Source organism: Pelobates fuscus, chromosome 11 (assembly GCF_036172605.1).
Source record: "Pelobates fuscus isolate aPelFus1 chromosome 11, aPelFus1.pri, whole genome shotgun sequence".
Taxonomy (NCBI): Eukaryota; Metazoa; Chordata; class Amphibia; order Anura; family Pelobatidae; genus Pelobates; species Pelobates fuscus.
Window position 1 is genome coordinate 40,509,906 of NC_086327.1, and position 26,256 is coordinate 40,536,161.

At 41.6% G+C, this 26,256-nt stretch overlaps 1 protein-coding gene across 1 annotated transcript in view; it reads left to right on the forward strand.

Annotated features, from left to right (window-relative positions):
* The first annotated feature begins 2,420 nt into the window (after window positions 1–2,420).
* LOC134578158 (immunoglobulin superfamily member 1-like) overlaps window positions 2,421–26,256 on the forward strand; it is a 53,868-nt gene continuing 30,032 nt past the window's right edge. The window contains exons 1-2 of the mRNA XM_063437164.1: window positions 2,421–2,490; window positions 20,476–20,511. Coding sequence (XP_063293234.1) covers window positions 2,454–2,490; window positions 20,476–20,511 — 73 coding nt within the window. The 5' untranslated portion in view covers window positions 2,421–2,453. The remainder of the gene's footprint in view (window positions 2,491–20,475; window positions 20,512–26,256) is intronic.

Below are 26,256 nucleotides of genomic sequence, written 5' to 3' on the forward strand. Positions count from 1 at the left end.
TGCACTATACACACTACATTCACTGCACACACTGCATCTACTACACACACATTGCTTCCACTACACACACACTACATGCACTACATACGCACACTTCATTCACTATACACATAAATACACACACACTGCATCCACTGTACACAAACACACTGTATCCACTTTGCTTATCCTTGTGGGCAGACTCGGGGGTGAGCTCTGTGGGTGGACTAAGGGGTAGGCAGACTCAAGGGTCCATGCCTAAACTGTGGAAGGGACCCCAAAATATCTGATAGCAGCCCTGCTTGAAAGTTGAAGAAAATATATTAACCTTTTATTTCTGTAAATAGCATTACTGGCTCAATTAATTGGCTGAATCCTAAAAATAATGGTTCTTGCTCGCTGTTTAACACTGCAACTAACACAATTATTCTCCTCCCCAACTTGCATAAACATTAAATGCCATAACCATACCCTGCTCGATTGAATTCTCTCGACTTCTCCTGATAGAATCCAGGAGGCAGGTGTTCTCCCTAACAGTTTCAATGATCACTGTTTAGTGTACTGCGTGCGCAAAATAAAGGCTACTTGATCATCTCCCAAGGTTAAAATCACCAGGTCCTTCACAAAATGTAATCTTGAATCCTTTCTTAATGACATCAAGAACCTTCCATGGCACAGATTAAACATTATGCCAGATCTAGACTTTGCAGTTGAATTCTTTTAATCTGAACTCCTACAAGTTTGGAATTTGCATGCCCCCGCTGTGTAAGGTGAGAGTAAAAGGGGCACATATGAACTGGATCACAGCTGACCTCATCCAAATGTACCAGTTTCAGGATTCATTGTGGTCAAAGTTCAAGCGTACTGGCTCTGTGAACGGTAACTGTGCATATAGACAATGGCGAAATATATGCAAACAAACAAAATTGGCCAAGGCCCAATATTTCCGTGAAAATCTGAACACTAACCTATAAAACCCTAGAATATTTTGGAAAGTCATAAATAAATTACAAACTCCCCCAATCCACTCCCAACCCTCCACTGTCAAAGTGGATAACCAAACCCTGCAACTTCCCTTAGATGTAGCAAATGCCTTTAGCAATTATTTTGTCGGATGCTCCACTACCCTGATTGCCGAACTAATAAATGACACACATCCTGAAACTACAAATGTGGATCAGGCCCCACTAAATTTGCAAAGACTCAATATAGATAAGTTCATTTTTAGACCTGTACCTATTAGTGTCATTAAGAAACACCTTAATAATTTAAAAATGAAAAACCAGTCTGGACCTGATCAAATCCCAGCAATGCTGTTCAAGCTCAGTGCACCGGCAATTGCTAAACCTGTCACAACCCTAATTAACGAAATCTTGGTGTCTGGATACATACCCAATCTTTGGAAGACTGCAAGAGTAGTGCCTATCCATAAAAGTGGTGACACTACTTTGGTTTCTAACTATCGCCCAATATCATTGCTCCCGGTATTGTCAAAAATCTTAGAAAAATGTGTCCATACGCAACTTTGTGAGTATTACCAACAATCAGACTATCTCAATACATTGTATAACTCGTTCTGCCGGTTTGTGCTACAATGTAATTACAGGACCCACCATTGTGACATGCTTAAAGAACTAAACTGGTTGTCGCTGGGATCCAGACGCACCCTTCATCTTTCCAGCCTTATGTTTAAGAGCTTTTCTGGCTTTTTCCCCCCCTACCTGAGCAGAATGCTTTCTCGACTGTTCCCACCTCCTTTAACCTCCAATCCAGTACGAGCACTTTATTTAGTCTACCTCAATACAAAAAGAAAGCAGCCCGATCCTCCTTTTCCTACAGAGCACCGCAATTATGGAACGACCTCCCGCACACTTTCAAAGTCCTTTAAGAGATCCCTCTCTACATACCTCAAAACAGAATGCACCTGTTGATTATATATTTCCTACCTGTTCTATGTTAAATGTTGTATATATTGTGTATTAATATTGTTTTTGTATTTTATTGTACCCTATTGTATCAATGCAATGTTTTGTGGACCCAGGGCAAACTTGAAAATGAGAGAAATCTCCATGTATCCATCCTGGTAAAATATTTTATAAATAAATAAATAAATAAATAAATAATTGACCAACTGATTGAGTTGTTCCTCTGTTCTGCAGCTTGTACAGATTTATACAATTCTGTATTGTGTACTGATCATTGGACCTGTGAGTGCAATCTTATTACACTTTAGCAATTGTGTTTCTTCGCAGTTGATCTACACAAATTGTCGTACTATTCATTTCTCTTTCAATAAAGAAATATATTTACCAACATTTTTTATTTCTTAATGAAACAATTTGTCTGATGCATTAAAAAGCAGAATGAATCATGTATATGGTCACTATACATATGGAATGATGTAAAAAAGGAAGTTCCTCTTTCACAGAAATCATGATCACAGACATATCTTAATCGGGTTTACAGGAGTCAACATGAATTTAATCCTTCTGTCCACGTACACCATTATTTGTGAGTACCTGGGCCATTTAAACCTTTTCATTTATTTGCTACATATTAATAGTCCATCGTTAAGCAAACAATACATTTTGTCTGAACAATCTTGCTTAAAATACCAATATATGTATTGTTATCTGATACACGTATTCACTAAATTGTCAGTTGTAAGACATTCAAATTTAATTTGAATTTTAATTCTTTTCAGTTTTGCTATTTTGGTCTAAAATTTGAAATTTACTTTTAATTCACCTTTAATTCATGTCAATTCACATCTTAGTGAATAATCTTTTCATGTCAATTCATGTTTTAGTGAATAATTGTTCTTTTGAGAGTTATGGGACAGTTGCTTTGTGTTGCAGCATTTTATGACATATAATGTTTTTACATAACCACAACTGCAACACAACAACTTTATAAGCAACTTCAGCAATCTGACTACTGAAACAGGTTTACTGAATTCTGTTTCTACATTTACATTTATACTAAGACAGTATTATTATGTATTTATAGATTCTTGTTTATATACACATAGCCAAAAGCCTTTATACCAATTCAAATACCTATTATTATTTTATCTTCTGTTGTATTTTAGACCTATATGCACAGTGTTATAATGGGATTTTTTTTTATTGTCATCAATCTAAATGTATCCATAACAAAATTGTGGAATCTTTACAATACAATACTATTTGAGTATTGCTTGAAAAGTGATGTATTTGGAACAATATTATGTAAATAGATTGTGTATGTTATCCATTTTTTTTTTGCATCACTCTTGAGCAGTGACGTTCCCTCTGGGGCCAGAGGGAGCCGCTATTACCCCTACGCACCAATATGGCGTCTAACCCTTCTATACACCCACTATATAATATATCTGTGACCACTATCAAAATTATGTAGTGGTGGAAATTATTAGTGCCCCCCCCCCCCTTCCGTTTTGACGGTGGTACCTTTTGTGCACACCTTGTGTATTAATCCTAGAGTGCCCACTGCATTTGACCCATTATCATTTTAGCCTAGTGATGGCTGTCCATGGCGGTGGACATTTTTGTGAAATCTGTATCTGTGATGGACCACCTGATACCCTAGTTGGGTACCTCCGTCAAGCTCACTTCCTAGCTCTTCACCAGGAAATCCATAGTGCTTCAGCACCTAGCCGCCTCATCTTGGCTGGGGTCTCTCTGTAGCCCACCTTGGAACAGGGTCCTGGGTACAGCTCCAAGTAATTATGCCTTACTGCAGAGAGTATAGCTAGTCCACCCAAACATTAGTAAAGACTGACTGAATGGTGAAAATTAACTGCTTTATTCAGGCAAGGCACACAGAATTTAAATACAGACCTCCAGCATAGGGTCTCCATTGTATTCCACATAACCCCACCCAGGTATCTCTGTGTCCAGGAGATAATTGAGTTCATAGCCGGTAAACTAATCACCTCCAAGACACAGAGGTTACAACAAGCAAAAAACCCCAAAACACACTAAATACAATAAAATACCCCCACATGTCCTATATTCCCCAATATACCTGGTCTGAGCGCTAAAGTTGTGCAAATAGCGCTCATATCCATGCAGTGTAGTGGAATTGCCACCAGAGCAAGGTTCTGACTGGCCACAGACGTTGTCCCTGCTCAAAATAGTTCCAGAGCGTTTGGTGCTTTTGCCAGTCAACTTTCAGTAGCTCCTACGGATGAACTATGGGGTGCTCCTCACAGTCTCGGGCACCTTACTTTTTAAAAGCGCTCTCCTGCAGGTTGGCAAGGAGGTCAAAACACTGGACCAAGATGACCAGGAACCGCAAGGTGTCATAGCTGAAAACGGTTCCAGAGTGATCTCAGCTGTACCGCTGAGGACTGTTCGCGGGTTAGTTTGTGTGAAAGACCACCAGGGAGTGAGCGTTCAGCTGAATTCGGGAGAGGGAATGTACCGAACTAGGAGAACCGAGGAGAAGTTTCTTGGGGAGGCCAGGCAGGTTAACTTCCGATCAGTGTCTTTGGATACGGTCCATAGTCTTTGGGCAGGAGACTAGCTTGCAAACTCCTCCAGGAGCTTGTGGCATAGGTACGTTTGCCATAGTTTCCATCAAGCTTTGGCAGCTTTGGGGAAAGGGAGATCTGAAATAAGTGAAGCCACAAGGTTTGCCAATAGCCATAACTGTTACAGGCTGTTTGATTTATATCAGTGCTATCCGCCAGGCTGCAGAATGCATTTGGCTTCAGGGTTCTATCTGAGGCCTGTGACTGCTCTGATATTGACTGTTATATTTTGAAATGTAATTATTTATTTTCAGTTTATTGTCTGATTTTCCTGTGTAGTTGGGGAATTATGTTCAGTAACACATTTCGTATGTTACACCTTAACCACTGTTCTTTCCTGTGTACTGATAGAAAAAGAGTAGGTGATACATATATAAAAGTAGGTGTTGCTATATATTTAGAAGATGCATGATGAGTAAAGAGATTAAAGTTAACATGTGAAAAAAATGAACTTACGGTACCTTAAATGCTCCCATATACATTTAATACATCATATATCACATAGATCCATGGTGTATTCAGTGTAAAATATAAAGATTTACCGTACTCACTTTTCCTCTGTTCCAGCATCACCTTGTGGGTGTTACTCTTCGTGTAACACCCACCTCCCGGCCATCCTTTTCCTTCCGAAGTCTTCTTTGCTTTTCCGTGCTTGGTATGCAAATCTCGTCAGTGATGTTGGCATGCAGGCTTCGTTGTCCGCATGCCAGCTTCGGAATGGAGTGATATCACATCGATCTGTTCCTATACTCCCAAGACGGTGCTAAAAGTGCCAGCTAAGGAGTTCCTATAGCAACCACAAGGCATGCACTGTGGTTGCTATGGGTGGAGAGCAGAGAGACCTCCTCATAATGCTGATACTCCTCTTTCGCTTTCCCTGCAAGTTGATGGTACTTGCACCAGTCCGTCCTTGCAAGCTCTTTGTCTTGGTATTATTTTTGATCCTGGACACACCTTTGCACCTCATATCTAGTATTTATTTATTTATTTATAAAATATTTAGTCAGGAAGGATACATTGAGATTTCTCTCGATTTCATGTATGTCCTGGATATGTTGCTAAAACCTGTTGATTCCACCTTAAAAACATTGCCCGAATTTGCCCCTTTCTCATGCAAGATGCTGCCAAGGAGCTTGTTCATGCTCTGGCAATCTGCTAAAGTGGATTACTGTAATTCTCTCCTATTTGGTCTCCTCAGAAACCGAACTGCCCAGCTAGAATTTGTAATGAACGCTGCCGCTAGGCTGATCTTTCATACCCATCACTCCTCCTATATGTCGTCCCTCTGTCGATCCTTGCACTGGCTTCCTGTATCCTATAGGTGTCATTTCAAAGTATTAACCCATAATAATAATCATACATTATAAATATGCAAATAGATTTTTACAAATTACTGCACTTACAAACAGGTGTGTGCTGGGAGTGAATGACAGGTGACCTCCTTGCACCATAACTTAGAAGGTGTAATAGATATTTGTGGTTTCTCACTTTTATAGGTTTATAATGTTTCCTTTATTTTAATAAATATTTAATAAACTTTTATGTATGAATTGTGTTTACTAGGCTTGGTAAAGGTTCTCAGTAAGCCAAAGCAATGCTTGTATGACAATACATTGCCCTTCTTTTAATACTGTCTGTGTGCCTGGTCCTGCCTGCATAGTATTATGGAGGAATTTTGTGTTCTACATTGTGGAATGCCAGGAAAGTAAAGTTTCAACTTGGACATATTCTCTTTGAATTTTCTTTACTGGGACTGTTGTACCAATTTTGTTAGAGATTAGTAACACTGCTCACACACACGACATTTGAGTTGTCTCTATAGAACTAGCTGATCCACTAACTAAATTTCACTGTAATAGTGTTTCCTCCAAGACATTTTGCTGGACTGCAGAGGTGAAGATTGCTATGGAGCATTGAGAATACACGGTATCTATTGCAGTTAAGAAAATTTATTCATTAGCTTCTTTTATGATAGTTGCATCTCAAATGTCATCCGTTTAGACAAAAATGGGTCCTACAATTTTCAATCCCTGCATACAGCCATGTATGTTGTACTTAACAGTTTTAAATAAATTGTGGCTGGTCCCCATAACAGAAAACCAAGGAAGTGTGACGTGTGGAGCTCTATGATATGAAAATATTTTTTTCGCCACCAATCACTTACTATTCATGGATTCTGAATTACACCTGCCAGTGATGTGCACCATGCCCACTAAGCTTTTAACCTAAAACCAATGCGTTCTCTATAACGCAGAAGCTGATTCCACCTACCCAATGCACGTAAAGGGATATTCCACATTCAAAAAGCACTTCACCTTGCTGAAATGCTTTATGGGTGAGGAGTATCTGCTTTTAAAGGCACTTTTAAAAAAAATTAAATAATGAAACACCCCCTTGACTGTAAATGAAACAGCCAGGGAGGTTTACTTCCTGTTTCCGTTGGCTCATGGGAACTAACTGTACCGGAGCGCGGTTGTCTCCACCCACATACCTGTTCTAGGACCTCAGAGCAACATTCATTCTGAACACTGTGCACACAAGCAGGAAAGCCAGCGCACAAGTCTAGCTTCAGTGTTTCAGTGAGATTATTTCCGCATGAAGAGAGTGACAGTCTCTTCTAGGAAAAAAATGGAAGGGCTTGGAAGGACTGTAGTTTACAAGACATGCAGCTTTACAAGCTCTTTTGAGATATACCCCCAATTAATACATGCATGAAAAATTAATACATGTATTCATTGGGGGTATATATGCTAAACAGTGATTTAAAAAAGTATATATATTTTCAAAGTGGAGTGTTCCTTTAAGAAAAATAATAATTTTCAGGAGCTATGCACAAGACGTTCTCTAGTGCCCGGATTGTTAATATTTTAAAGGAACTCACCTACCACTGGTTCCCTGTAGGGATTATGGTGCCAGAGTGCCCTGACAACAACCACCCATTGTAAATATTGGTGGTGGTTGTTACCTGAGGACCAGTGGGTGCCACTCCCCGCCACCTATCTGCAGCCAAGAGACCTGTCAGCTGGTCACTCTCATCCAATGAGCTAAGCTCTGCACTGCCAGTCTTAGCTCAGAAGGGGAGCTTTGCTGGTGGACGAAAGGAACAGTAAGATGGTAAGAAGTCAAACTGTTCTAAAATAGTCTGATTTCTTATAGTATGGAGCTGCTAGGACACCAGGGGTCCTCAAACTGTGGCCCTCCAGATGTTGCTGAACTACAACTCCCATGATTCTTTGAATTACATAGATAGAATCATGGGAGTTGTAGTTCAGCAACATCTGGGGGGCTGGAGTTTGAGGACCCCTGCCTCACACCAAAATCACTGCAGCGTCCTGTAGCGGTTATGGTGCTTATTGTGTTCTATTGCTACAGATTTGTATTTCCTCTTATATTTGATATTGAAAAGGGAAGAAAAAAGTGAGCATGTTCATGATATCCACGTGATTAGTTTCATTGTTAAACTTTCATGAGGTTTTTTTCTGTTTTGTTTTCTTAGTTTTCAGTAATTTACAGTTGTGTAATCTTGTTTATTTACGTCCTCCCTTGTGATGTCCACATGCTACTCAGTGTGTTTTGCTGCATTATCATTATTATAGCTCTGTGTTCTATACATTGCTATTCTTTGAGTGTTGACCCTGTAGGGTATAATGAGGTAGAGCCTTTCATTTTATATACACATGGTGCCTGGACAATATCTTAATGTTTTGTCAGTCTCATCTTTATCCTTGTCTTTTTTACCCCCCAGAGGTGTCAGAGTTGTTCAACATGCTTTGATTCAACAAGTTAAGCATTAAACTGGTCCTGTCAAATAAAGTCCTCTGCTCTAGGAAACAAATGTATGACATTTTATCCAGCTGAAGAAAGGTTAGGTCACAATGTTTAGTTTAAAATCACATACAACTATTACGAAAACTGAAACTACATACATCACATACAGCCAGCACGGAACATATCTCATGCAGCTATCACACTCTACACACTACACACCTCACACACATCACATGCAACCAGCCAGGGCTGGCCTTAGGCCTTAAGGCGCCCTGTGCAAAAAATCTTCACAGCCCCCCTCCCTGGTCATACTTCTTTCTGTATAGTGTGTGAAAAGGGGTGTAATATTTGTATAGGGGATTTATTAAATGTGTGTGAGAGGCATTATGGTTGTGTGTGATATGGATACTATGTGCTGGCTATGTGTGATATTTGTAATGGGTGTATTGGTTGTGTGTTATAAATGTATGCATATATTTCACTGGCTGTGTTTAATATTTGTGCTGGATTTATTTGATATGTGTGAGCATTAATGCAGTTTCTAACACACACTCACAGTTACAGACAGTCATACGCACAGTTACAGACAGTCACATACTTACAGTTTCTCACACACACAGTTACAGACAGTTTCTATCACACACACAGTTACAATTTGAATATAATATAGCAGGAATGTGGAACTGCACTCAAACCCATTTGAAATGTATCCGGGTGCACAAGGAACCAAGTAAATGATGAGAAAAAATAGAAGTCTGTAACTGTGTGTGTATGAGAGAAACTGTGTGTAACTTTGTGTGTTGAGAAAAATAGAAGTCTAGGCACTCTCAGGATACAAAAAGCAAAATTTATTGAACCCACTGCAACGTTTCTACCTACACGGTCTTTGTCAAGCTTGACAAAGACCGTGTAGGTTGAAACGTTGCAGTGGGTTCAATAAATTTGCCCTTTTGTATCCTGAGAGTGCCTGGACTTCTTCTATTTTTTTCTCAACACACAAAGTTACAGTCAGTTTCTCTCATACACACACACACACACACACACACCTCTTTCCATTATGGGCTGGCAGTGTGAGCAGGGGCACTGCAGTCCCTGGTGTATAGGTGTCTGGGGAGCAAGGACTCCTTCCTGGTTCCCCCATAGTGCTCAAACGTTCCGGCTGCATATAGCTCCATCCCCGCTCGTGCAGCTCCGTCCCCACCGTTCTTGAAGCGCTGTCCCCTTCCTTATCCGTTAGCTCTGGCTGGAGGATAATTTAATCCCCCCAGCGGCCACTGTCCATAAAGCACTCCTGAATTAAATAGAGCTCTGTGTACTCCCTCACACCTCTCACCCAGGGAGTGTGTAAGCTGTGTTGGCCATATGGCGCCCCCTGTTGCCATGGCACCCTGTGCGACCGCACAGCTCGCACACCCCTAAAGCCGGCCCTGCAGCCAGCATACACACATCACATAAAGTTAGGGTTATCCCCTACTTCCTCTGTCCAGTATTATTCTGTATAGCTTCAAAACCCTTTTTCTTTAATGCATGAAGTCATAGGTTTATTCATTAATAAAATCAAATTAGTAAATTATACCTCGGTGGATTAAACTCTACCCACGTCAGACTCAGCACTAATTAACCAATTTACTAACCAGTAAACAACTTTGTGCTGTCCTAATATTCTTCTGAATCTCTGCTGACATTACTGAAAATTTACAGAGAACAGTAGGGAAACCACATAGTGGGTTTTTTTGTAATTATACTGTTATTATTCAAATATGACATCAAAGCATTTAAAGTAATTTCATATATACACATTTAATATGTAGTGTTGCTTGTAAGAACTCAGTTTTAAATGTACCCTATGTCATTTAAATGGGAAATGTGAAACAAAGTATTTCCATAATTTTCCTTTGCACAATGCACACAAATATATCATCAATATATCTCCACTGTTTTACCTGTTTGATCATAAAAAAAATGTCTATTGAGCTCCATCAGCTTTGCTCCACTAAGAGTGGGAAATATTTAGAGTTTGTATTGGATAGCTGTCCCATAATTTATGTAGGATGAGTTTTGGGGAGAATGTGAAGAAGTGCAGAGATAAGAAAAAAACACTCATTGAGTTTAAATTACAGAAACAATAAAGGAATAACTGTTTGCACATGTGAATACTGGAGAGTGACCAATTCCTTGTGCATGGCTTTTCATTCATGGTTTACAGTGAAAAAGAACACACAGCTATATTTGCATATGTTTTAGCCTCTCTGCATTTATCTTTGGGTCATTTTGTGCCGTTTATAGGAAACATAGAGTTTTCAAAAAGAAACTATTCAGATCAACAATTATGAATGATGTCAGGTTCTTCACTTTACTGCTATACCCACACGATACCCTGTGCACACATTACACCCCGTATGCACACACACTGTACTCACTACATACAGAAATACAGCACCTATATACAATCAGGTCCATAAATATTGGGACATCGACACAATTCTAATATTTTTGTCTCTATACACCAACACTATAGGTTTGAAATGAAACAAACAAGACATGCTTTTACTGCAGACTTTCAGCTTTAATTTGAGGGTATTTACATACAAATCAGGTGAACGGTGTAGGAATTACAACAGTTTGTATATGTGCCTCCCAATTTTTAAGGGACCAAAAGTAATGGGACAGATTAACAGTCATAAATCAAACTTTCACTTTTTAATACATGGTTGCAAATCCTTTGCAGTCAATTACAGTCTGAAGTCTGAAACGCATAGACATCACCGGACGCTGGGTTTCATCCTTGGTGATGCTCTGCCAGGCCTCTACTGCAACTGTCTTCAGTTCCTGCTTGTTCTTGGGGCATTTTCCCTTCAGTTTTGTCTTCATCAAGTGAAATGCATGCTCAATCGGATTCAGGTCAGGTGATTGACTTGGCCATTGCATAACATTCCACTTCTTTCCCTTAAAAAACTCTTTGGTTGCTTTTGCAGTATGCTTCGGGTCATTGTCCATCTGCACTGTGAAGCGCCGTCCAATGAGTTCCGAAGCATTTGGCTGAATATGAGCAGATAATATTGCCCGAAACACTTCAGAATTCATCCTGCTGCTATTGTCAGCAGTCACATCATCAATAAATACAAGAGAACGAGTTCCATTGGCAGCCATACATTCACACGCCATGACACTACCACCACCATGCTTCACTGATGAAGTGGTATGCTTTGGATCATGAGCAGTTCCTTTCCTTCTCCATACTCTTATCTTCCCATCACTCTGGTACAAGTTGATCTTGGTCTCAACTCTCCATAGGATGTTGTTCCAGAACTGTGAAGGCTTTTTTAGATGTTGTTTGGCAAACTCTAATCTGGCCTACCTGTTTTTGAGGCTCACCAATAGTTTACATCTTGTGGTGAACCCTCTGTATTCACTCTGGTGAAGTCTTCTCTTGATTGTTGACTTTGACACACATACACCTACCTCCTGGAGAGTGTTCTTGATCTGGCCAACTGTTGTGAAGGGTGTTTTCTTCACCAGGGAAAGAATTCTTCGGTCATCCACCACAGTTGTTTTCCGTGGTCTTCCGGGTCTTTTGGTGTTGCTGAGCTCACCGGTGTGTTCTTTCTTTTTAAGGATGTTCCAAACAGTTGATTTGGCCACACCTAATGTTTTTGCTATCTCTCTGATGGGTTTGTTTTGTTTTTTCAGCCTAATGATGGCTTGCTTCACTGATAGTGACATCTCTTTGGATCTCATATTGAGAGTTGACAGCAACAGATTCCAAATGCAAATAGCACAGTTGAAATGAACTCTGGACCTTTTATCTGCTCCTTGTAAATGGGATAATGAGGGAATAACACACACCTGGCCATGGAACAGCTGAGCAGCCAATTGTCCCATTACTTTTGGTCCCTTGAAAAGTGGGAGGCACATATACAAACTGTTGTAATTCCTACACCGTTCACCTGATTTGGATGTAAATACCCTCAAATTAAAGCTGAAAGTCTGCAGTTAAAGTGCATCTTGTTCATTTCATTTCAAAGCCATTGTGTTGGTGTATAGAGCCAAAAAGATTAGAATTGTGTCGATGTCCCAATATTTATGGACCTGACTGTATATACACTACAGCTCCTGATACACATACACACTATAGTTTCATAATACACACATATAATTAAATCCCTCTACATATATACACACAATGTAGCCCCTATATACTAACACTACAGCCCCTACATACACACATTATAGACCCCATACACTCATTCACTACCGGCCCCTGCCAACACCCATATATATTCTACAGCACCTAGACACATACACAATCTCTATAGTCCATAGACATGCATGCATACAAACACACAAACATCGTAGCCACACAAAGTACACCACAAACAGACTCCTTTGCAAACACACTACACCACACTCAACCTTCTTAACACACATACAATCCCACAGACAGCCTCCAAACACATGCACAACACTATTTACCTGCCTATATATATGGGGCCTGAAAAGATGCTGATCAGCACTGCATCATGAGATCGTGAGCTTGTTTGAGCAGGGCCTTTATCACCTATAAATATACAATTTCTGTCATTGCTAATAATCATAATACTAAGAGCAAGATCTCCCTCTCATGCTGCAGTCACAGAGTGGACACAGAGCTCTTTGTACTGTGTAAGCTGGAGAATCCCTGCTGCTGTCAGTACAGTTAGGTTTAGGGACAGGGTTACCATTAGGGTTAGTGTTAGGGATAGTATTAGGATATGCTTAGAGTTGGTTTAGGGTTAGAGGTGATGTAGAGATCGTGTAAGGGAAACTAACCCCCAAAAATATTTAAATCATAAAGGTGAGGCATTAATCAATCAGGACTGATATGGGGATGTCTTTTTTTAACTTGCACATGATGTGTAAGAATTATTATAAGCAAAACTATGAATTTAGTTTTTTTTCCCCCTATGTTTTCACATTTTAACTTTTTATTCACCTAATGTTGTGTTAGGTATACTTATAAGATATTGAAAGTAAGCTATTAGCTATTCCTGTCCTGTAAGAAACAATATTTAATATGCATTGGTGCACTTAAACATAAATCCTTAAATTATATTGGAACAAACACATAATGCAAATCCTAGGTTTGTTTTAAGTTGGACAATTACCTGCGTCCTTAAGGGATTTTATAGTGCCTTCTAGTCTCCTTCTCTCTCGTCCATCCCCCTTCCCTTATTCCGGGATGTAAAAGGTTAAAAAACCCTTTATATATTCATTTGGTTTCAGCACTGATTTCCCTCGGAGCTGGGTCGACACTCCACTTCCTCTGACGTCATCCAACAGGGGGACTAACACGCATGCACAGCGAGTGCTATAGCATACACACTAAGCCATTCCTATAGGAACGCATTGAATCAATGCTTTCCTATGGGGTTTTCACTGGTGCTGGATGTCCTCATGCAGAGCATGAGGACATCCAGCATCATCCAGGAAGTGCCTCTAGTGGCTGTCTGACAGCCACTAGAGGAAGTCTTAGTCTTGCAAGGTAATTGTGACGAAATGCCTTTTGTCACTGGGTTTATTGGTGACAAGCTGCCCTTTACCCCTGGCTGTTGGAGGAGCCTGATTGCCAGCCTCTTACCTGTTGACTATGGTCCCTGGGAGATTTGGCCTTTCAGGTGCAACATTTGGGCATATTGGATTTGTATGGTGCTGCTGCTGGCCCTTTAAAAACCATTATGACTTTTAGGAACAATGTCCCTTTAAGACTGTGTAGCAGATTGCATTCAGGCTGTCTTCAATATTATGTATGCTATTATGTGTTAGGTAAATTGTAAATGTGTAGGTTCTATGTGATAAATGTAACAGTATGTATTTTTACGTCTTTTATTGTCCTTTGTCTGCCATGTGGCTAATGGAGTTTTACCTCTGTCCTTGGAGATAATTGGACTACTTCCCAATTATCTCCAGGATAGAGACTCTGTGGAACTGTTTTGGGAAGAAAAGCCATGCTTCATTTGGTAACAAAGGACTTTCCCTTAACTTTTGAACCACTGGTCTGATTCGCACCATTTTTAATATGTTGTTCCCCTGAATGGATTGATTGTGAATATGTATTTTTATAGAGATTGGATGTATGGTTTTAGAGTTATGAAAGTTGGGTAAAAAGTATGTTTTAACTGTATGTATAATTGAGTTTCCTCTCAGGATAAGGGGAGGGGATATGTGGGATGTAACTGTGATATGATTGGTTGTTTTATCCCTCCCTGTGGGCGGTCCTGTATTTGCAACAACTGTAATAAAAGCCAGACTGGGTGTGCTAGCACCTCAGATCATCTTGTACCTTCATAAAGTTTCGGCTCATGTTTGGGGGATTGGAGAACTACACTCTGGGGATTGCTATAATCACTATACTCCCCAGGGTATAATCGCTGAGCTCTGCTAAGAGCTTGTTCCTGTTCCTGCGCTCTGGAATTCGGAGAGGTCCACCTACTGGAAGCTGGACCCTGGTCTTGGGTCCAGAGTGGGTGGAGTCGGCGAGACCCCAACCAAGCTGCGGCGGTTCGTGGGGTCTGCAGTGGTTATGGTGTCAGGCAGAGTGCTTGGAGACCTCGGAAAGCACAAGAAGCATCCGTCAGCGGAGGGTACCCGGTCGGGGTGCCAGCGGTTCCGTTACAGTGGTGGCAGCGGTGGGATGGCGTCCTAGTGCGAGGAGAAGCAGCTCGGAGACACAGTTCATTTGGAATTGCAATTTGAGGGCAACGCTAGTATTTGTACAGCGCCCCTATTCACAGCAAACATGACTTATCGCTTTGAGGGCGAGGCTTACAGGAAGGAGGTAGAGAGGCGGTTAACCAGGTATGGCCCGAATATTTCGGTAGAGACGCTCCTGGCCACCGTGCGCAAGTTGGATGAGGAGAATCGAGAGGCATGGGAATTGGAGCTCCGATTTCAGAGATTGGGGCTGTGGCCAATCGGTCTCTCCTCCCTGCAGCAACCAGCATCCCAGGGAGAGGAGATTATCGGTCCCTCGTCCTTGCAGCAACCAGCATCCCAGGGAGAGGAGATTGTCGGTCCCTCGTCCCTGCAGCAACCAGCATCCCAGGGAGCCGAAGGTGCCGTCCTTCCTCCCCAGCTGCAGTGTGTACCCCAGAGAGCAGAAGGTGTCGTCCTTCCTCTCCAGCGGCAGTGTGAGTTCCATGGAGCCGAAGGTGCCATCCTTCCTCCCCAGCGGCAGTGTGAGTCCCAGAGAGCAGAAGGTGTCGTCCTTCCTCTCCAGCGGCAGTGTGAATTCCAGCGAGCTGAAGGTGTCGTCCTTCCTCCCCAGCGGCAGTGTGAGTCCCAGAGAGCCGAAGGTGTCGTCCTTCCTCTCCAGCGGCAGTGTGAGTCCCAGAGAGCAGAAGGTGTCGTCCTTCCTCTCCAGCGGCAATGTGAGTTTCAGGGAGCCGAAGGTGCTGTCCTTCCTCCCCAGTGGCAGCGTGAGTTCCAGGGAGCCGAAGGTGCCATCCTTCCTCACCAGTGGCAGTGTGTACCCCAGAGAGCAGAAGGTGTCGTCCTTCCTCTCCAGCGGCAGTGTGAGTTCCAAGGAGCCGAAGGTGCCGTCCTTCCTCGGCAGTGTGAGTCCCAGCGGCAGTGTGAGTTCAAGGGAACTGAAGGTGTCGTCCTTCCTCCCCAGCAGCAGTATGAGTCCCAGAGAGCAGAGGGTGTCGTCCTTCCTCTCCAGCGGCAGTATGAGTTCCAGGGAGCCGAAGGTGCCGTCCTTCCTCCCCAGTGGCAGTGTGAGTTCCAGGAAGCCAAAAGTATTGTCCTTACTCCCCAGCAGCAGAGTGAGTTCCACGGGGAGGAGGCAACCGGTCTCCCTTCCCAGTGGCAACTTACCCCACAAAGGGGAGACCCTAATCCCCTAGAAGGTGCAGATGAGACCGTAGTCTATGCACCCGACATACAGGGATGCTGGACGGTCTATCCAGATCCCCAACTACCCTCACAAGAACACCGGGCGGAAGAGGTAAGCGATGTCTCTCCTCCCCAACCAAGTTGCATCCAGGCTACCCCAGCAGAAGCGCTGGCATCGGGGCAGAGCACAGTTGGCCTCTGCCCCCCCAGTCTCCACAGCGTGTTGCCCAGCAGCACCAGAGGAACCACCAGGTGCAGTAAATGTGTGTTGTGGGTGGGCTATTCATGTACTTGTTCACTGTGGGTGGGTTTATCGACTAACTCAGGCACTGACCGAGAGGTCAGGTACCTGGTTAGTCTCCCCCCCAAAGGGGAGATGTGTGACGAAATGCCTTTTGTCACTGGGTTTATTGGTGACAAGCTGCCCTTCTCCCCCTGGCTGTTGGAGGAGCCTGATTGCCAGCCTCTTACCTGTTGACTATGGTCCCTGGGAGATTTGGCCTTTCAGGTGCAACATTTGGGCATATTGGATTTGTATGGTGCTGCTGCTGGCCCTTTAAAAACCATTATGACTTTTAGGAACAATGTCCCTTTAAGACTGTGTAGCAGATTGCATTCAGGCTGTCTTCAATATTATGTATGCTATTATGTGTTAGGTAAATTGTAAATGTGTAGGTTCTATGTGATAAATGTAACAGTATGTATTTTTACGTCTTTTATTGTCCTTTGTCTGCCATGTGGCTAATGGAGTTTTACCTCTGTCCTTGGAGATAATTGGACTACTTCCCAATTATCTCCAGGATAGAGACTCTGTGGAACTGTTTTGGGAAGAAAAGCCATGCTTCATTTGGTAACAAAGGACTTTCCCTTAACTTTTGAACCACTGGTCTGATTCGCACCATTTTTAATATGTTGTTCCCCTGAATGGATTGATTGTGAATATGTATTTTTATAGAGATTGGATGTATGGTTTTAGAGTTATGAAAGTTGGGTAAAAAGTATGTTTTAACTGTATGTATAATTGAGTTTCCTCTCAGGATAAGGGGAGGGGATATGTGGGATGTAACTGTGATATGATTGGTTGTTTTATCCCTCCCTGTGGGCGGTCCTGTATTTGCAACAACTGTAATAAAAGCCAGACTGGGTGTGCTAGCACCTCAGATCATCTTGTACCTTCATAAAGTTTCGGCTCATGTTTGGGGGATTGGAGAACTACACTCTGGGGATTGCTATAATCACTATACTCCCCAGGGTATAATCGCTGAGCTCTGCTAAGAGCTTGTTCCTGTTCCTGCGCTCTGGAATTCGGAGAGGTCCACCTACTGGAAGCTGGACCCTGGTCTTGGGTCCAGAGTGGGTGGAGTCGGCGAGACCCCAACCAAGCTGCGGCGGTTCGTGGGGTCTGCAGTGGTTATGGTGTCAGGCAGAGTGCTTGGAGACCTCGGAAAGCACAAGAAGCATCCGTCAGCGGAGGGTACCCGGTCGGGGTGCCAGCGGTTCCGTTACAGTAATTATTGCAGTTTCATTAAATTGCAGGATTAAGTGGGACAGGGACACTGCACCCAGACCACTTTAATGAGCTGGAGTGGTCTGGGTGACTACAGTGTCGCTTTAAGCAGTTAAACTCACTTTCAAGAATAACCGATTTCAGCAGTACGACTACGCTGCTTAGTTAATTGACATATAAAAGTTACAGGTCTACTTTCATGTTGTCAATGTAATTCATTATAACAAGCACATTTTATTTGGGATACTGTTTAAAAAATTAAAAGAATTAATAAAATAAATTCTCGTGTTGTTTTTTTTTTTTTTCTCCACAATAGCCTTTTTAAGAAATTAGCACTATTTACAAGAAAACACACTCCCATAGTGACAGTAGATGTGTTTGGAATTAATTCTATATATAGTGTTGGTGTCTTGGTACCATCTATTTGTCACCTAACATATAGCACATTGTTATTGCTCTGATTTCCTGTTCACTACAAAGATCAGCATAAAGAAGAACAGTATGCAAGTTTCCCCAGAAAAAAAATCCAGTATGATCTATGCATTCATCAGCATAATTTTTAAAATTACATCACATTCTAAAAATTATATCACGCACAGTGTTATTCATTAAGCTTTGAATTATGGAGAACTTTCAAATACATTTCAAATTCTAGGAAAAAACATTCTATTTTCCAGTTCAACCTAAAGTCTTACTCCAACATTTAAATTAAATGTAGTCACCAAAACAACTTTAGCTTAATGAAACAGTTTTTGTGTATCGAACATGCCCAAGCAGTCTCGCTGCTGAAATCTCTGCCATTTAGGCCTTAAATCACTCTTGATTCTGTTTAAACAGCCCTAGCAACATCTCCACTGGCTGTGACTCACACAGCCTGAATGAAAACAAAATGGTTCAATTTTCAATCAGATGTAACTTACTTTACATTTTTTGATCTCCTGCTCTGTAAATTGAACTTTAACTACATACAAGAGACTTCTGCAGGGTCCAGCAAGCTATAAACAGAATGGGAGACAAGAAATTCAAAATGAAACAGATTTTGCAATAAAGTGTAAACATTAGATGACTCTTTACAGGAAGTGTTTAGGAAGGCTGTGTAGGTCTCAAACAGGGGAATGTGGCTGGAGCTGCATAAACCAAATGATTTGACTCTTAAATGGCAGAGAATTGATCAGTGATCTATACACCAAAACTGTTTCATTAAGCTAACGATGTTTTGGTGTCTATAGTGTCCCTTAACCCCTTAAGGACCAAACTTCTGGAATAAAAGGGAATCATGACATGTCACACATGTCATGTTTCCTTAAGGGGTTAAAGGAACTCTATAGTCACCTAGTCACCTTTTTTCATAAAATAATTTGCTATATCAAGTCAGTTGGCGTGCCACATCATCTAATAACAAAGTCATAATCAAGTTCCTTACTCCTTGCAGGTGAACTAAAGTCTGAGTGTTCAGGTTAGTCTTAAGTGCATTTTCTATCTTTCGGAAGGGTCACTTGTAAAATGTGCAACCTTTTGACATGATTATATTGCATCAGCATCCCAGGATACTTTGAAATGAGAGTGATCTCGATGTTTTTGTCCTGGTAAAACATTTTCTAAACTAAATAGATGTACACACTGCGGTATCATTTTGGTATCTTCTGTAGCAGAGTGTAGTTATTATTCACTAAAGTGAGACTTTACAGAAAACAACAGGGAGTTGACGATGTAATAAGACTTCTTTCTCTCACTTGTCAATCAACTCTTCGGCATAGACTCCTGTGCTGAAAAACTGAGTTACAGGGAGAGCAGAAGACACAGGCGAAGATGCATTCCACCCACCATATAAAAAATGCATCCTCACATGTATCTTCACATGTTTCTCTTAATCCCTCCTTTATAATTTCTTGCCCTCTTTTGTGTGTCTTATCTCCTCTTTTGATTGTCTTAACTGCTTTAGTATATTTTATCTCCCATTTCCCCCCTTTGCGTGTGTTACACCCCTCTTGTGTGTCTCTTACAACCCCCTATGCTTCATCCCACCCTCTTTGTGTGTCTTCTTCCCCAAGTCCCTTTAATGTGTCTTTCTGTCCCAGCCCCTTTGTCTCTTCCGCCACTTCCCCAGTCCTTCAGTGTGTCTCTTCCCCCCCTCTAGCTCCTCTGTGTGTCTCTTTCCCCACAGCCCTTCTGTCTCATTCCCCAGCCCCTCCATGTGTATTATTTACCATCCCCCCAGCTCTCCATGTGTCTCATCCCCCCAACCCTTTTGACTGTCCTCTGCAAGCCTGCTCTCTGCTCTTCTCACCTCTGTCACGGATGGTAGGCAGCAAATTTTGTCAGGCATGTTTGACACTGAGGTAGTCTTTGTGCATATTTTTCTTAGATCAAATTTGTGTGTGGCAGCCAGAAGTTGAAGCTAACGGGACCAGAAGCTCTCACTCACAGGCAACTCCATCTACTTCCATCAGCTACCTGTGCTCAATCTGCCAAAAGCTGCGTCTTTGCTGTATTCCCGCTTATGAGCAAGAATACAACACAGAGGTTTATGGAGGAATCCTCAACACCAGGGCAGCATATCACATGACTTGGCACGCTGACCTCTTTCTTTTTTTATATTGGTATCCAGAGGGCAGAACAGAATCGAACTAAGACTTTGTATTTAAAAAAAAAAAAAAAAAAAATCATTGACAAGTACATTGTTGTTTCAAGTGTCCTTAGTGACAGAGCTCTTAATACACAAAATAAATGTGTGGTCTGTTAATATAACTTTTTGCAGTTCTTGCAAATGCCGAAATACATGTAAAATAACTGCTTTTTATTCCACATCTTTCAGGCTGCATCCTGTCCATGAATCATCTTGCATGTTTTGGTAAGTACAACGTATTCATTACTTTGGTAAGTAATGAATACTATTTATATGAATTAATATCATACTTTCCCCCCCAAATGTTTTATTGGTTGTAAAAACACATTGTAAAACAATAACTGGTTGTTAATAATTCACGTACACTCGGTTCAAAAGTTTGGGGTAACTCAGAATGTCCTTATTGTTCAAGAAAACATACATGCAATGAGTTTGAATAGGAAAAATAGTCATGAACAAGGTTAAAAATAATAGATTCTAAGTGCAATAATAATTGTGTCCTTCAAACTTTGCTCTTCAAAGAATCCTCCATGTGCAGCAATTAGTCTTGCATACTGTTGGCCTTTTAGTTGTCAATTTGTTGAGGTAATCTGAAAATAATTCACCCCATGTTTCCTGAAGCACCTACCAAAATTTGTAGATTGGCTTAATGGGCACTTCTCACGTACCATAAGGTCAAGTTGCTACGACAACAGCTTAATATGTTTGGAGATATGGTGACTGTGCTGGCTACTCCAGTAAAGACAGAATACCATTGTTGCGGATCTTATATTATTCCCTTTGGTTGCCCGTACCTATCCCCAAGTTTCCCAAACTTGTCTGTATCCTCCTGTTTGTGGACCGAATTGAACATGTGTGCCCTCTTTTATACCCTTCGAACACCGACAACCACTGTCTGTTACCCGCAAATAAGAAATTATGTAGAGTACTTTTCCTGGATGGCCATTTTGTCTCCCGAACACAGGCAGCATGTGATGGACCGCCTGCCACCCCAACTGGGTGCCTCTGTCAAGCGATGCTCCTAGTGCTCGCCAAGGATCATCAGCACAGCACTCGACACCATAACCACCGCAGACCCCACGAACCGCCGCAGCTTGGTTGGGGTCTCGCCGTCTTCCACCCACTCTGGACCAAACACCAGGGTCCAGCTTCCAGTAGGTAGACCTCTCTTGAATCCAGAGAGCAGGAACCAGGAACAAGAACAGCTACAGGAGCTAGTGATTATACTCTGGGAAGTATAGTGATTATGGCAATCCCCAGAATGTAGTTCTCCAATCCCCCAAACATGAGCCAAGACTTCATGAAGGGTAGAACAGGTCTTTGTAATGCAAGCCAGCACTTACAATTTATACAATTCCTAAGGCCAGAGGCACACCCCCTGGACCTGATGGAACACAGGCACACAAAGGATACAAACCAATCAAAACAATACAACAATGTCCGACCCTCCCACATACAGCACACAAGCCCTCCTCTCTGCCTGGGTTATATTTAAAGCAGCTAATACAATAACCTAATTATCCACAGTCCAGAAAACACCCCAAGACATAACACATCCCCATAAATATAAATATGCCTGGATAGCCCAGATCTGGGTGAGCAACATATCCAAAAATCACCCAGATCAGAGCAGGGGTTCAAAAGTTTTATGGAAGTCTCGATTGACCAACTGCACGCATGATTTCATGCCCAAAACAGTTCCAGAGAATTTGGCTGTGTGGCTGGTCTATTTCCAATGCTAAGTTCAGTTCAAATAGGCGAACGGTAACCGTTCGTGCAAATAGTCAAGTCAGTGCTGTTCGAATTGTCGAATGACGTTCGACTCCAGACGAAGAGTTGAAGTCCAGAGAAGGTAAAGTTTCAGCGGTGTTCGTGCCGTCGTGTGTCCAATTTGAGTTCCATGAACTTGACGAAAACAAAGCTGCTCGTTCGACTGAATTAAAATGGCCGCCGCCACATGTTCAAGGTCGAATGGCGGCCACTTCGTCTACTTCGACACTTCGGCTGTATCCGAAGTGCCACTTCAAAGGTGTAAAACTGTTTCCATATAATTTAAAGGGGCAGACACAGTGCTTTAAAACCCAATATGCCCAAATAGTGCTTTTAACCCCTTAAGGACCAAACTTCTGAAATAAAAGGGAATCATGACATGTCACACATGTCATGTGTCCTTAAGGGGTTAAAGGGCCATACATCCCAGGGGCCATAGTCACAGGGCAAGAGGCTGGCAAGCAGGCCTCTCCAAATCCCAGTGACGAAGGTGCTTTCGTCACACAGCAGTACTTGGTTGTTGAACACCTGAAACTCTTTTCAGCCACGCGATCCCGCGAACCCAGGCAAACATTGTACCTCTTCCCATCCCACTTCCGGACTAACAAGACGAACGATGTTCAGGAGATAAGATCTACCGACTAGGGGAAGCATTCACTCTCTAAAAGCCAGAGGGAGTGCTTGTCGGTGTTCACACAGGAAAATAGACCAGCTGCTGCCCCTTTTCTTGTGGAACTATACCTGAAAGGTGATTCCATTCTACCAAAGGGATCTGAGCGCTATTTGGACAGCTCGGGCGCTCAGATCCAGGCTATTCAGTGGACCAGCTGCTTCCCCTTTTCTTGTGGAACTATATCTGGAAGATGATTCCATTATACCAAAGGGATCTGAGCCTTATTTGGACAGCTCGGGCGCTCAGATCCAGGCTATTCAGTGTTATAATTTTTGGGAGTTCCGGTATGTTTCTGATATGTTTTAGGGGTATTTTATGATATATTATAGTTTCCTGTGCCTGAGAGATAATTGAGTTACCCTCCTTTAGACTCAGTGTATCTCCCAGACACAAGGACGCCTGGGAGGGGTTTTCTTATGGAGACCCCATGCTGGGGGTCTGTGCATGAAATGCCGAGTGTGACTCAATAAACCTCAGTTGACTCCCAGAACTGTGTGTCATCCAGTTACTGGGGGAATGGACTATAATCACTGAACAGACCTTTTTTTCAGCTCGAGAGGACTTCAGCTGAGTTATTTGGTATCAGGATTGGAGTTCCGCTACAACCATCTGCCTACTTTTTTGTAATGGACATAAAAATCTGCTTTTCTTATGAAAACAAGGAAATTCCTAAGTGACTTCAAGCTTTTATACACTAGTGTATATATGTTCTTATTTCTTTTGGTAAATTTGATTTACCTAGAGTAATATAAATACATACATTCTCCTGTGGCTCACAAAGTGTTAAGTGGAGACACCCTTCCCTTGATTTTCTGCATCTCATAGTCTCGTCTATAATTCATTCTAAATATACAGCACAAAAGTCAATGTGCAAGAGTACATTATCATCACAGTGTTATGCAAATGATACAATGTTCCTGTTGACATTTCCAATAACATTATACCCAATAACATTGCAAGGTCATTCCCATGTTCAGTGGATACTCAGAAATAGAAAAGAACCTGCGTTCGTCTGTTCTTGCCACTCAATATCAAACATGCCTAAGTATGAAATTCATGTAAGAAAAATTCCCCCAAAATAGACTATTCTATAATAGTTGACCGAGACCTTCAAAAGTTCTCCCAAGCAGTTGGTGATATAATTTTACAAAAAAAACAGTGGTAGCTAGTGATGTTTAAAAAGGTAGGGTAGATTCCAAACAGGAATCTATCTGTGGCCCTTCTAAATTGAGTATATTTGACATATCATTATAGACCAATATCACTGAATTCACAAGACCAGTGACACAGGGATTGGAGTGTAATAATGAGTTCCATGCGGAGCAGTCTGTATGTCAAATGATGGCAGAATGATGCATGGGGTCAAATGCATGTGTCTGTTCTCGGATGGTGCAGGGGATGTGACAATTGCAAATGTATGTGAGTGACACACCTCGAGCACTGAAAGGTTTAAAACATATCACTATAGATAACTCAGTATGTCAGGCTTTAGTTGGGAAGGGGTGCTGACCACAGCAGCAGCCATTATAAGTTGGAACCCAATATGCAAATAAACCACAATATACAACAATGACAGTAAGTGTATTAGTTACAAGAACACAAGCCGATAACACAAATGCAAAACAAAAGATCAAGGAAACTCAGTACAAGGAAACTGTGGGCCACTGGGACTCAGGCCTTCGGGATACTGAGACCAAGGACACTTTCAGGACACTGTGAGCAAGGGAGCAGTCCTTCAGGTCATTAGGAGCAGGGACAGTGACCTTCTGGATGCAGGAAGGAGTTTGGGACAAGGGGAGTAAGGCTTTCGGAGCAGGACACAGGGATCAAGGTGTGTCTAAAACAGGGACAACACCTGGAACAAATCCAACAAAGTGGCACAGAAAAAGGAGTAAGGCTATCAATATGTATTGTGAGGGAAAAAAGTATTTGATCCCCTGCTGATTTTGAGAGGTAGAACAGAGTAGAAATTAAGATTCTTAGTTGCAAAGAAGGAAGTTAAATTGGGCCTGAGGAAAAAGGATGCACAGTTATATAAAGCAATTTACATCTAGGAGTGGCAAACAGGGGGAGGGGGTCAGGGAGGGAGGAGTGGTGGAACAGACTAGCCATTTGTTGTACATATTAAAACATTTGCCTTTTAAATCCTATCAGCCAGATTATTAATTACTACAGGTACCTGCAAGTACAAATTTTACAGTAGTAAACTATAAGTGAAAATGGTAAAATTTTAATAGTAAATTAATATAAAGTAAAAAGGTGGAAGAAATCCAGTGAGGTATTTTCTGGTTCCCAGTCCATACTATAAAACTGCAGTGTTCAAAAGAAGATTAACTATAAAAAATTAAACCCTAATCAAGATGTTTCAGTTGTGAACTTGGTTGTTTTTCAAGGTGGAGGCATGTCAACAGTTACAGTACCAATAGAATATCCTCACCTGCCAAAAATCCATTAAATCTATTTAAATCCTGTAAGAAGATCTATCATAGCTGGTGTAGTTTGAATGAACCATTGAATGAAAACATTCTCCAACAACTATTTTTAAGCTTACTATCTAAGAGATACTAAAAATATATTAAAGGATCACTATAGTGTAAGGAAAAGAGAGCGATTTTCCTGACACTATAGTGCCCTGAGGGTGCCCCCACCCTCAGGGTCCCCCTCCCGTGGCGCTGAAGGGGTTAGAACCCCTTCAGCAGCTTACCTTATTCCAGCGCCGGGCTCCCCGTCTGCTTTTCTATGGACGCTCTGCGCAATGGATGCGAAATTCGCATCCAGTGTCGCAGATGCGCCTCTAATGGCTGTCCGGAAGACAGCCACTAGAGGCTGGATTAACCCCAAATGTAAACATAGCAGTTTCTCTGAAACTGCTATGTTTGCATCTGAATGGTTAAAACCTGAGGGACTTGGCACCCAGACCACTTCATTGAGCTGAAGTGGTCTGGGTGACTTGAATGTATTTGACAGTGTAAAACAAAAGTCAAGTTATATTTGGCTTGAGAATGATGTGACATTGTTTTCATGTATACTAATTTATATAAGCAGCATGTTAAATATTTAATTTTGCAACCAATTCGTTAGATGCTCAGCTATAACTACTTTTTATTTCTTTCTTTTCTTTCTTTTTTTGTTTTTGTTTTGTTAAATGTGATGAATCTATGAGGGTGCAATTTGTCACCCCTGTCCCCCACTCACCTTTTTATGAGTTAGTGGGATAGGTTCCACATTTTGGGTGATAAATGTTCTGTGTTGAGGAATAGTATCCAAAGAAGGTAGAATACATTCTTGTTATATTTAAAGTACTTTTTTTTTTATTATAAAAGAATCTATTTTGAAATGTGCCTTAGAAAACTTGGCAAATTCCATACAGTTAATTCAAAAGATGTAAGAAATCTGGGGAAAAGGGGTTTTAGTACATCAAATATTGAAGATTTTTTGTAAAATGAAAAAAATAATATTAAAGCATATTAATATTATATGGACATAATACATTATACAATATTCTAAAGGAAAACAAATTTAAAGGT